This window comes from Mus pahari, chromosome 12 (genome assembly GCF_900095145.1).
Source record: "Mus pahari chromosome 12, PAHARI_EIJ_v1.1, whole genome shotgun sequence".
Taxonomy (NCBI): domain Eukaryota; kingdom Metazoa; phylum Chordata; class Mammalia; order Rodentia; family Muridae; genus Mus; species Mus pahari.
The window spans coordinates 17,616,162-17,629,849 of record NC_034601.1 but is presented as its reverse complement, the minus strand read 5'-3'; the positions used below and the strand labels follow the sequence as shown (position 1 = coordinate 17,629,849).

At 41.7% G+C, this 13,688-nt stretch overlaps 1 protein-coding gene across 3 annotated transcripts in view; it reads left to right on the top strand.

The window, feature by feature from the left end:
* The first annotated feature begins 5,965 nt into the window (after window positions 1-5,965).
* The window catches only part of Tra2b (transformer 2 beta homolog), a 17,493-nt gene continuing 9,770 nt past the window's right edge, over window positions 5,966-13,688 (top strand). The window contains exons 1-2 of one of the 3 annotated variants that reach the window (XM_021209255.2): window positions 6,054-6,233; window positions 12,180-12,455. Coding sequence is in view for 2 of the 3 variants with exons in the window: in XM_021209253.1 (XP_021064912.1) it covers window positions 6,198-6,233 (36 nt within the window). In the remaining variant the exon portion in view is untranslated. Of the gene's footprint in view, window positions 6,234-12,179; window positions 12,456-13,688 lie in introns of all 3 variants that reach the window. The other 2 variants (XM_021209253.1, XM_021209254.2) reach the window with 2 other exon arrangements.

Below are 13,688 nucleotides of genomic sequence, written 5' to 3'. Positions count from 1 at the left end.
GTCCTAGAACTCACTTTGTAGACCAGGCTGGCCTCGAACTCAGAAATCTGCCTGCCTGTGCCTCCCAAGTGCTAGGATTAAAGGCGTGCGCCACCACGCCTGGCTGTCAGCCAGATTTCTTATCAAAGACAGATAGTTTTGCCTTGCTCACAGGCTTCACAATAAAAGATACACAAGTTCATCTGTAAGCTTTCACAGATGTAACCTTCTGTTACTTCCTTATCTAAACCCAGTTTCCAGTGACTAAATTCTTCATATTTCCTTTTCTTGCTATGCCACTGTCCTAACATCAATTGGTATAGTTCTTATAAATTAGTCCAACTCTAATAAAACATTCCACTATACCATCCAACTATATGATCACAAGTTCAAATTTTAAGTTTCCTTTGATTGTCTTGTAACTGTAGACTTAAAGTGTTCTCCTGCTGAATCTACACTATCAGCTATCATGCTCAAATATAAGTTTTCTTTGGTTATCTTTTAACTACTGACTTAAGGTGTTTCTCAGGCTAAACTATATGATCAACTATCACATTCACAAAGTTGTCACATTTCTGAGTTTCCTTTTATTGTCCTTCAAATTCAATAGACAGAAGGGAAAAGCCCTTCTTGCTCCTTCTGCTCCACAAAAGGTTTTTTTTTTTTTGTCTTCCCTAAGCTCATCTGACTGTTCAAGTTGTTAACAAACTTATCTCTTTTGTGTACTTATAAATTACAGAAAACCCACTCAGATCTACTTCTCATGGACCAAATAGACTCCATCCAGATTAGTGCACCTGCCAATCAATAGCCTAAGTTCCTACTTGCTACCTATTCCAGAGGGTGGCATTCCTCTCCTGTGCCCTGGGATTGGAACTTCCCTCACCCCAACCAACAAGACCTAAGGGTTTCAAATGTACTTTCAAAGGTACACCTAAGGAAAAAAAAATTCTTCCAAATGTACTTAACTTTATTCTCTACTGGTATATGTATGTATATGTATATGCATGTGTGTGTGTATATGCGTTTCAGCATCTTGTCAAATCTTGGCATTTTCTCAAAATCTACATCCAGACAGCTCCAAAGAAGCAACACACAGATGCCCCAATCTTCTCTCACAGGTACTCCTATTGAACGTGCTTCTTCCTGTCTATCCACAAATGATTCCACAGACCCTGGACAGCAAGGAAACAGCCAACTCTCCTAAGACTGGACAAACATTTCCCATACCCATTTTTTTTCTTAAAAAATTTTTTTATTAGATATTTTCTTCATTTACATTTCAAATGCTATCCCAAAAGTCCCCTATACCCTCCCCCATACCCATTTTCTTATGTTTCCCAAAGACACATTGCCCCAAGTCAGCAGGAAGTAGTTAAAGATCATGATAACTAGGCTGAGAGATGGCTCAACAGTTAAGAGCACTGACTGCTCTTCCAAAGGTCCTGAATCCAAATTCCANCAACCACATGGTGGCTCACAACCATCTGTAATGAGATCTGACACTCTCTTCTGATGTGTCTGAAGATAGCTAGTGTACTTACATATAACAATAAATAAATCTTTGAGGCAGAGCAAGTGGGGCCAGAGCAAGTGGGGCCGGAGTGAAAAGAGATCCTAAGTTCAATTCCCAGCACCACATAATGGCTCACAACCATCTGTACAGCTACAGTGTACTCATATACATAAAATAGATAAATAAATCTTTTAAAAAAAGAAGATCATGACGACCCTATTCCTCCATCACCATCACCTCTTTCTAGTAGTTTCACCTTTTTTTTCTTTTCTTTTCTTTTCTTTTTTTTTTTGGTTTTTCCAGACAGGGTTTCTCTGTGTAGCCTTGACTGTCCTGGAACTCACTCTGTAGACCAGGCTGGCCTCGAACTCAGAAATTCGCCTGCCTCTGCCTCCCAAGTGCTGGGATTAAAGGCATGGACCACGCCCGCGCAGCAGTTTCACCTTTTTTAATTAAACCAAAACAGAGGAATGTCAGCATTCCTTCTAGGCTCCACCCACAGTTACCCAGCAACAGCCAGGTGTGCCTGACTCACTATAAAAGGTACAGTTTGCCCCCTCCGCTCTTAACCTCTTACCCTCTTACTCTTTTCCCTTTCTGTCCTTTCTCCTCCCATTCCCCTCCTCCCTCTCTCTCTCTCTCTCTCTCTCTCTCTCTCTCTCTCTCTCCCCCTCCCTCCCTCCCTCTCTGCCTTTCTCTTTCTCTATTCCCTCAACTCCCCTTCTTATGTCCTAAATAAACTCTATTCTGTACTCTACCCATCATGTGGCTGTTACCTCAGAAGAAGGGATGCCCCAGCAGAGGTAGCCCTTCCACCTCACCATGCTGCACTTCCGCCAAACATATTTCTCTTTCTTTCTTTCTTTCTTTCTTTCTTTCTTTCTTTCTTTCTTTCTTTCTTTCTTTCTTTCTTTCTTTCTTCCCCAAGACAGGGCTTCTCTGTATAGCCCTGGCTGTCCTGGAATTCACTTCGTAGACCAGGCTGGCCTCGAACTCAGAAATCCGCCTGCCTCTGCCTCCCGAGTGCTGGGATTAAAGGTGTGCGCCACCACCACTTGGCTTTCTTTCTTTTTTATAAAACACAACACAAAGCAAAAGACAAATGAAGCCCTTGCTCTTCCTCTGACTCTCCAATCGATGTTCCCTGTTCCTGGCTACTTACCCTTGCAGGGGAGGCAGTTTCCCTAACCATCTCATTCTGTAATACATTACTATGCAATTGAGAGGCGAGTCTAGAGTTGGAAAAAGAGAAGCCAGTTATTGTAATGACACCGTGATAGTCAACCTGAGACTTAGAGTCACCATGCAGTCAAGCGTCTGCAAAGCCATGAGACGTTTTCTACATTGAGTTTAAAGGCCAGTGCTAAATCCAAGTGCTGGGGCCCAGACTGCATAAAAATGAGAAAACGACCTGAGTATTCATCTCTTAGCTTCTGGGTAACAAGGGAATGTGACCAGGCCTCTTCAGGCCGCCACTGTGACTTGCACACCATGGTGAATAAACCTTTGAACCTGAGCCACCACACAGTTACCTTTCCTTCCTTATATTGTCTTTGTAAGGTAGTTTGTCCCAGTAAGGATAAAATCCACAAAATGGTTGTTGTATACATATGCTCATTTATTTACTTTTGAATATTTGTCTGTGTATGAGTGTTTTGCCTGCTTGTTTTTATGTTCACATGTGCATACAGAACCCGTGGATTACAGAAGAGAACGTTAGTAATCTCCTGGAACTGGAGTTTTCGGCAGTTGCAAGCTGCCATGTGAGTGCTGGGAACTAAACCTGGGTCCTCTGGAAGAATAATGAGCCATCTCTCCAGCCCCCTCTAATACAGTATCTTTAAAAAACAAAATAACCCCATATTAAAAATATGGGATGGTGAAGGTCTATAATCAGTGCTGCAGCTGCAGGACAGCCAGTCTAGTCAGAACACAGTGAGAGACCCCATCTCAAAAGAACACGTGGGCCTGGCACTGGAGGCATATGCCTTTAATTCTAGCACTTGAGAGGGAGATCTCAGTCCAAGGCCAGCCTGAGCTACATAGTGAGTTCCATGGGAGCCAAAGGTACACAGAGAAACCTGGTCTTGAAAAAACACCAAACAAAAACTAGGTGTTGGGGGATGATGAGATGGCTCAGTGGTTAAGAGCACTGACTGCTCTTCCAGAGGTCCTGAGTTCAAGTCCCAGCAATCAGATGGTGGCTCACGGCCATCTATAATGGGATCTGATTCATGTGTGTACTCATTCAAACACACACATACAACCTGAATGAACAAATGTACACCCCATCAAATTTCCATGAAGAAACTTTGAAAAAGTTTGGCAACTGTGAACAATGAGGAACATTTCCATGATATTACCTCCAGGAAACTATTCTTCCACATCCACCTACCCACCCTGCAACAGGGTGTCTCTGTAGCCCTGGGCTGTCCTTGAATTCACTCTGTAGACCAGGCTGGCATTCAACTCGGAGACTGGTTTGCCTCTGCCTCCCAGATGGTGGGATTAAAGACGTGCACCACCGCCTCTGGCTCTAATTTTGGACTCTTGATTCTCCTGCCCCTATTTCCCAAGTGTTGGGATTATAGGTGTGCCACCACACCCAACTCTAATGGAAAAACCATAGTAATAAGTGGAATCCAGAATATCTGCAGCTTAAAAATGCAAGCGTATGTAACTGAGGGGCAGAGGTATGCTGGCCCGGAATGGTAAATCTGTGCATTCGATCCATAGTACAGGAAAAGAAAGTATTGAAATAAACCGGGCGGTGGTGGCGCACACCTTTAATCCCAGCACTTGGGAGGCAGAGGCAGGTGGATTTCTGAGTTCGAGGCCAGCCTGGTCTACAAAGCGAGTTCCAGGACAGCCAGGGCTATACAGAGAAACCCTGTCTCGAAAAAACCATAAATAAATAAATAAATAAATAAATAGGGAGCTGATGTTGCCTAGTGCTGTTGACACTAGTGGCTGGCACTAGTGATGCTGGCCAGATGTGGAGCTGCCGCCCAGGGCTGTCTGGTCTTGTCGAGGCTTGGCACCATCTGGTGGAAATGATCTCAGGTTGAAATGATGATATGGTTGGTGACTGAATTCTGTGTAAAGCTGGGCTGACCAGATCAACTACAGTTGTTTCATTAATTAGCTTTTGTTTTATTCATTGAAACTAAGAGTGTTGGATCATCCTGTAGTTCAGAATATTCATAGAAGCTATGTATTAAACAAGACTGTCAAAATGGTATTCATCTCAAGAACCCATTCGTCACGGTTTTCTATAGATATCTTCAGTGTTCTTTCATGCTATCCTTAGAGGCTAGAGGGCAGATGGCTTCACCCAAACAGGAATCCATTACTATAGGCCCTTTACTCTTTGCTGTTTTGTGTCACTTTTTGAAGGGGGCCGCTTATGTAGCCCAGGTTGGCCTTAAACAGCTCACTGTCCTTGGGCTCACCTCTCATGCTGGGATCACAAAGATTACAAGTGTACACCACCCCGCCTGGCTTCCCATTTCTCCATTTCTTTCTTTCCTTTCCATTTTCCCAGGTGGAAGTCAGGGTGGGGGACGAGACGGTTTTCTCTGTGTAATCCTGACTGTCCTGGCACACCTATAATCCCAGCACTTGGGGAGTAGGGGCAGGAGAATCAAGAGTCCAAAATTAGAGCCAGAGGCAGTGGTGCACGACTTTAATTCCAACATCTGGGAGGCAGAGGCAAACCAGTTGAATGCCAGCTTTGTATATTAGGCTGATCTGGAACTCACAGAGATCCGCCTTGTACGACCACACCAGGCCATAGGATTGGTAGTTTATAATCCCAGGATTTGCGAGGCTGACCCAGAAGGGTTAATACATTCCTAACATCGGCTTAGGCTACCTAACATACATGGTAAGTTCAAGGTCAACCCAGACAACACAGTGAGGCTTTGTCTCAAACCTTTGTTTGCTCTGACCCAGGGTTTCTCCGTGTAGACCAAGCTGTCCTCAAACTCGGGGATCTGCTTGTCTCTGCCTCTTTAGTGCTGGCATTAAAGGCATGCACCATTATGCCCGGTTTAAGTTGCTAAGGTTTTAAATGAAGGTTTTATTTAGGAAAGAAAGCTCTAGAATTAAGTCTAAATGAACGGGAGGTGAGAATCCAGTGTAAGGCTGTGCTCTTTCCTTGATCGAGAGAACACAAAAGGCGAGGAACTAGTAAGGCAGAACAAAGGCATGGAGGAAAGTGCAACCATCTCTTCTCTTCTTCCACCCAGGACGGTTCTCTGGAAGGTCCCAGAAACCACTGTGGCAAGGCTACCGACATCACCGTGTCCCGAGGAGACGACAACAGCCGCCCAAAGGCGGGCGCACACTTTCCCGCCACGCCGCGGCCGGGGACGAGGGGAGGGTCGGGGCAGGGCGGTAAGGGAGACGTCACGTCCGGTTTGGGGAAGCGCCCCTGCAGGAGAAAGCGGTTGGAAGGCCGGCCGGAGTGGGCGGGGCCAGGAAAGCGCGCCTTCGGGGGAGTGGGCGGGACCAGGTTAAAGAGCGTGGCGTCACATCCGGCCGCGTTAGACCGGTGCGGAGGTGGTGCGGAGCGTGTCGGCTTCGAGCTCCTCTCGCCCAAAGTGTGGCGTCGCGCTAGGCTGCGGCGGAGCCTCTGTAAGGAAGGCGGGAGCTTGACAGCTTCAGGGAAGGCCCGTAGCGGTGACAGCGACCCGGAGTCATGAGCGACAGCGGCGAGCAGAACTACGGCGAGCGGGTAAGCGCGGAGGTGCGCGGGCGGCCGCGGTCCCCCACCCTGCTGCTTCTCCTTGTAGGCCTCTCGGCCCAGTGAGGCCGGGTGTCGGGAGCCGGGGCGCCGGAGGGAGGCCGCGGGCGGCCGGGCTGTGCGCCTCGCGCCCGTCACGGCCGTTTTTTTGTTTTTTTTTGTTTTTTTTTTTCTTTTCCCCCCGTTACGGGGCGGGGGGAGGCTAAAGATGGCCGCGGCGTCCGTCGGCGTTGGGGGATGGGAACGGTATCTCCTTTCGCCGTTGCTCTCCTGCGAAGCCGCGCCGCAGCCATCTTGGGCTCGCGGGCCGGGCGCGCTGCCAGAGGCACAAAATGGCGGAGCCGCCGCCGCCGCCGCTCCCTCCCGGGCTCCGAGGGCGAAGCGGAGAAAAGCCACGTGTGGCCGGGAGCCCCCAAGGGGACTTGACGGGTGCTTTTCGGTGGACGGAGGGCCGCCTGGCCCCGGAAAGGGACAGCTCGCTCTAGGGGGGAACTCTTGGAGCAGCTGGAGACGGAAACAGCGGAGGGGAATTGGGGCCCCGTTAGCTGGAGGGCTTTGTGCTGCAGCGTTTCCCCCATTGTTGAGATCTTACTGGAATAGAACGCAAGGTCGTTAGGCGTTGTTATAGTCTCTCCCTCCCCACCCCTGGGGGGGGGGACTTGGGAAGGAGAAACCATTGGCGACAATTGATGGCGCTATTAAACTCTGCAATCGACGGGATTTTTTTTTTTTAAGCTTCCACCTCCCAGAGGGTGAAAATCGGTAGAGATTAGATTGATTAGGTTGTATATAATGGGCCAGGATTAGACCCAACCCCAAAGCGCATGTAGCGTGGCTGTAGAGTTTAGATTAAAAACTGTCACGCGAAGATGCGGAAGTCCAGGGATCGAGAAACAGGTAATTTGCAGTTTGAAAACTGCTTACAAGCATCGTAAGGATGGTTGTTTTGCTCTTCCGGTACTAACGTTTTTATTTTCACAAAAAGTTAACAGGAACTCTTAATCACTAGTTGATAGTTTATTGTTTGGTTAGTAAACTCTAAAAGGCCTTTGACGGTTTGGTAGAGAGCATTCTGGGGATCTTCCTCCATAGTGAACTTGGACCCAAAAAGAGTAATTTGAACGGAGATGAGTCCCTAAGACAATTTAAAGTTCAGTGCCAACCAGTGCGTGCCTTTCCTAAGGAAAGAACCCGATGGAGTGGGACAAAATGTTTTCCTGATAATGGAGATGGAACCTAGTCTCAGTGATGGGCAAACCTCCACCACTAAACTATATCCCAACTTTTAAGTTCGTTTTGTTGGAGCTCCTAATTTTGCCCATACGTACCTTACGATGTTGATCCTGCCTTCCGAAGTTGAAGTTCGTCTGTTTAGAATTAAAAGCAAATAGTTTCTTCTTGTTTTGGGATTAAATAGGTATGCATCATCATGCCTGTGGACATTTTTCATAGTTTTAAAGAGGAAAAACGCAATTGAATGAAAGTGGGTACCATTTTGAAAAAGCTGAGAAATTGTTACTCCTGTTAATTAGAGGTGTTGTTTTTTTGTTTTTAGTAAGATGCACCTTGTGATTTTTCAATATTTGAGGTAGGGTTACTTTATGTCCCTGACTGTCTTGGAACTTAGCTCTGTAGACCAGGCTAGTCTCAACCTCAGGCGTTTGCCTGCCTCTGCCTCCCTAATGCTGTGGTGTAAGGTGTGAATCAACACATCCCGCTGACCTGACTACTTAATTGGAAAGAAAAGTACTAAAAATCGGCTTTCTGATTTATTTCTAAACTTGAAAATTGTGGAATACTTACACCTCAGATTTTTTTGTTTTTAGACTTTTTCTGTTGTAGCTCTGCCTGTATGAAACTCAAATATGTATACCAGGCTAGCTGGCTTCAAACTCATGAGAATCTCCTGCCTCTGGCTTCTGAGTGCTGAGGTGGTGTGTGCATGATCCCCTTTTTGGGCCATGTGTACAATTTTGAGCTACCTGATTGTGGGTGCTGGGGCACAAACCTGGCTCTTCTAAAGTCAGTAGGTGCTCTCAACTGAGCCAATTCTCCAGCCCTGTAATTACTTTTTTTTTCTTTTCAATTGGAATCTTGGGATGAGTGGAAAACTGAAGCATTTAGCTGAACTTTTCAAGAAGGTTTGCCAAAACAAAAGTTCAGAGATGAGGTTTAAAAATACTTCAGGGTAAGCTGGGCAATGTTGGAGGTTTGTAAATCCTAGCTGCTTATTCTGGATAGGATCCAGAGTTCAAAATATCTGGGTAAATTATTTAGTAAGACTAAACATTTTCTCCTCCAAAGGAGTAAGGGGTAGTTTAAGGACTGGTTGTGTAACTCAGAATGCTTGCCTGCCACGTAGCCTCCTCATACACAAACATAATGCAAAGTAGCAAGTCCAGATCTGATGATTATCTGATGGTTCACTTTCCCTTTTATAAGTGTAAAAATCATGTTCAAAGTAATTGTCTTGGATATGCCTGGTATAACCACCTATCTCTGGAACCTGAAAATGAGTTTCATTGACTTCTAGATCCTTGGAGTTAATAATGTACATGGTATGTACATGGTATAAATTGTTAAGCTCCCTGGAATCTCAGTAGTGACTATTTCTCTTCCTGTGGACACTACCACACTTCTGGATTCCCTCACCCCTTTAGGCTTTCAAAGTTGTTTCCTAAGCAGATTGATTGGGGGAAATAGTGTTTAGTTTGGTCACAAAATTTATTGGATGGATGTTAGCGTTTAGCTCTGTTGCTGTATGTTCTCATTCTTTGCTATCTGTAGTATTTATTGAGTTGAGGGTTTTTTTTTCCGACTTACTTTAAAAGCTGGAGCGATTAAAATCTCTTCTAGTACTTTTAAATTATTCATTTTGTAAAGCACCTTTTCTTTGAAGGGAAAACACTGCCACTCTTTAGAAGTGTAAAGTAATATTGGTGTTAATATTTGAAAACCCAGTAATAGTTCCAGTGTGAGGCTTTTATTCATTTTGATGATCCACTTAGCATAAAATTCTAACTTCTTTGAGACTGAATTTGAGTCTTTATCCTGAGAAGCCAGAAACTAAGGAGTGTACAAGCTAGATAATTTAAAATTTTTGTTAGGCTATTTTATGACTATAGTAGCCAAGAGGTTAAAGAAGTTTGGAATTAGCAAATATTGTGGTACGATAGCTGTTGAGAACTGTTTGGAACATAAGCCATCTGAATCAAATAGTAGCTTCTGGATACCATCCCAGCCAATTGCCTTTCAAATTCTGCAATTTATCTATCCTGTGATACCTTTGTATATTCCTTGTTTTTATCCCTTAACTCTAAATTCTCGTTTTTAAAACTAAAACATTTATTTCTAAAATAATTGTGGCCTTTACACACATTTTTCATTAACAAAGGGTTCAATTAATGTGGCAAGTGTTAAGAAAATTGTTTGCATACTTTTTTCATTGCTGACTAGACAGGTATAAGTCTCTTGAAACCAGAATTGTTTCCTTTGGCTTAAATAAGAATGCTTATTAATATTGTGGCTATTGTCAAAATAGAAAGTGGTATTTTCAGGGCGAAGTTACAAATGATTTTACAAGGTAAGTACTACTGGTTTTGCTGAAAGCTTGAAGAGGAATTTGTCTTGTTTGTACAGCCCCCCCCCCCTTTTTTCTCCTTTTCAGTAAAACCACAAACAAATGCTAAAAATGAATACTTTTAACCTTGGCTTTGTAATTTGGCCAAGTCATTGATTAGAGCTATGATGTATGTGTCCAGGGTTTTATTGTTAATTAGTGTTTATACATAGGTATTGTTTTCTAAGGAGGTATGGTGATTATTTTAGAAATTAGTGCATTTACACAGGTTATTATTGTAGGATGTGGGCCATTATAGAACTAAGTTATCAATGTTTTTTAAGTTTAGGTCAAAATTGACTAGTCTCCAAATCATTGCTTTTGGAGGCTATTTTCAGGTTGGTTACTCGCATAGATTTTCATGTGCCAATTTGGATGGGGCCCTTTTCCGCATTAAAGTTTTTGTGCTTAGGTAGTGGAAAGAAAAGAAACTGTGCTTTTGAGGGAAAGAATTGTTATAAACATAAGTTTAAAATTTGGTATTTTTTACAAGTTTATAAAAAGCACAGACTTTACAGCTAGTATAGGTGTGTCAGGTTCCCGTCTCACACACACACACACACCTTTTTTTTTTTTTTTAAAGAAACTACTTAAGCATTTGAAGATTTTTCTCCTCCATCCTTGTTATACTTGGAGGGAAAAAAAGTAGAAGATATGTGCCGGTGACTGCTGCGTTTGGGAGGTGGATGCAGGAGGATCGGGTCATCTAAAACTATATAGTGACTTTGAGGCCATTCTTGGCTACATGAGACTGGCTGCCAAAAAAGCCCTTTATTCATTTCTATGCTGATCTTTTCTGTAGCAAGGTGGAGTTTTTCTTTGTTTATCTCATTTTGTTATTAAGCTACTCCCCCAGTAAAGTGTTTTTCTAATAGGATCCTTTTTCAACCAATTATGTTAGCCCAGTACTTGATCTTGTAGTTTTATGAAGTGGCTGCTTCAGTTTAGCTGAGTTCAAATAATCCTAAATGCAAATATTGTTTAGCAGTGATTTTTGTTCTTTGAGTATAAGAGGCTTGGAAAGCGGTAATGAAACAATACCAAAGTGGCCTGAATGTTGAAAAGTCATGGCACCTAAAGCTCTAGTGTTTTCTGAATCTAAGCCCTGTATAGATACATAAATAACCTTTAGGGAGGCCAGGCACTAAGGAAACGTGCTTGGGCATTCTGATTCCATGATTACATTCGTGCTTCCAGTAAATATCTCCCATTGCATTTTAGGAAATGAATTATTGTAACTCCCATAAATAAAGCCATTAAAATGTTTCCAGATTAAATGATAATTGAGTATAAAGTTAGGCTGGAAATTAGTCTTTTTCTTAGTTAGAAAAGATACTATAGCCATGATTGCCTAAAAGAAAAAAAATTTAGTTTTTACCAGAAGAAAATGTAGGAGAAAATAGTAAGCATGCAGAAATATTTAGCAGGGCAACAAGGGAAAATTAAATTAGACTGTTACATGGACACTTTTGCTTAGTGTTCCGACAGTGTTCCAGTTTGTATTAAAATTCACAAATATGCTAAAGTGTGGGCCTTTTTAACAATTTGAGAAGATTATAACTTTCTCATAACCAACCTTTGAACTAGGATATCTCCTTTGGACATCCAGAAGATTAATATTTTGTTAATAGAGGGGGAAACTTACAGAATTCTTTGGACATAACCACTGTTGGAATCAAGTTTGCTCTGTTTTTCTTTATAGCTGTTGGCATGTAATAGTTCTAAATTTAGTAATTAAACTACTTAGTTTCACTAATGCAGATTTCCCAAGGGTGGGTTGAACAGATCCAAATAGTCAGGTTTGCTGACATTGTCTAACAATGCTGTTTTTAAATACACAGTAATGTGGCATTAAATACATTTCCTTATCTAGACAAGTCACAATATTGTAAACCTCTTCAACTCCAACCTTTGTCATTATTGTGCAGATGAGTTGTCCATGCTTTTCTTTCTTGCACTTTTGTACTGAAATGTATCATTTTTTGACTAGAGATGTGCTTTTGACACTTAGCATTTTCTCTTTAATACAATAAGAAGTGTGAGATGTGATTTACAGTTTGTAAAAATGTTAAATGAACAGTAAATGTTCAGTGGCGCACTTCGCATTCATGTTAAGCATGATAAATTTATTTGGAATAGACAAATGATTACAATATACCAACAGAAAACTATGTAGTTTCAGTTTTTTGAGCTGCATATCTAGTATTTTTTAAATCCAAAACTACGAAAAGGGATTTTTTTTTTCTAGTTTCAGTTTTGGCACTGGATTTTATCCTGGAGTTTTAAAATATTCTTCATCCTGTTCTTTTTCTATTAAGGTTAATGTTGAAGAAGGAAAATGCGGAAGTCGTCATTTGACAAGTTTTATAAATGAGTATTTGAAGCTCAGGAATAAGTGAAGCTGAAATTTGAAAAAATAAAAGAAAGAATGCATGCTAATTATCAGACCAGAAGTCCCACTTGTAGAATATTGAGCAATTTGTGTGAAGTGGGGAAGATGAAAGAAGTCAGAATTTGAAACGGAAGAATGAAGAAAAGAAATAAAAATGAAGTTAAGATAAGAAGTAATCTGGAATCAGAAAGCACTACGCTAAGTAATTACTAGTCTGTTTATGTGTCCCTGTATATTTTGCTAAACATGCATGCATTATTTGTTTAATAGAAGAAGTATATACAGGGTAAAGAAGTGACTTCCAAGGGAACCCATTTAAATTAGGTAATAATTCTAATTTTAACTGCTTAGTCAAATGATGGAAATGCAATTCTTTAAAAAACTTTGTAGTCAAATAGCAGGCTGCAGCAGTGTGCTATCCATCCTGGGTAAATGGCCTCCCATTTTGCCTTAGGGTTTTGATCTATTCTCTGCTGGTTCTGGGGCATGAGTGAGTACAGAGTTGGAACTGGTGGTCTCTTAATGCCCTTTGGACTCTCAAAATGCATGATATTTTCTGCTTTGATACTGAACAGTGTATAGTAGAATTTTCTACTGGAAAAATCGAAGATTGTTACCAGGGTGATTATGGGATTAAAATCTAAGCAAAGCATCTTAACACCATTGTTTATATTGTGATGAAAGCATTAGGTTTTCACAAGTTTGTGGAAAGCTATACCGCTTAAGTCCAAATGTTGAGATCTACATGTGCCAAATGAGGATGATTCTTTTATATTGTTTCAGTTTAACGCCTGTTCCAACTGAAATAGGGTTTTTGCTGAAGTATGTATAGTAGCTTCCCTTAAAAGAAATGGGTCATACAAGTGAAATGAGAGCTAATCCAAAGTGTGATAGTAGCTGGTATTTGTGTCTTTTCTCTTTAGTTTATTACAATGATTCTAAAGTAAACACTGTTTTCTTCTAGTGTGCTACTCCGAGAAAAATAAACACAAAATTCCTGTCTGTTTTGACTGATTATAGCTAGGTGATTAGCATAATACACACAATCCACAGAAAACCAATAGTTGTCTTCACCATGCAGAATATTAAAGATTATCATCTTAAAGCTATGGCAACTTTAAAATTTTTCTGAGTGTTGTTAGGTCTTTAGAGCTATTAACAAATGAATTAAATGACTGAAGGATGCATGTTGTGTTGGTACACTTTAGCCTATTGTCAGTGCTTTTTACATTATGTCTGTATCTTGCAGAGAGAACATAATACTCATAGACAATGCTTTGTAAAACTAATAAGATAATTGAGTGTTTTTAATTTTTTGTTACTACTCAAGCTTATGTGATTTTGGAATTTTATTCTATGCCCAGGTTGGATACACTTAAAGTGAAAATAATGTTGATGTTAGTATACATTTCCCATCTGTTTTTTTTTTTTTTTT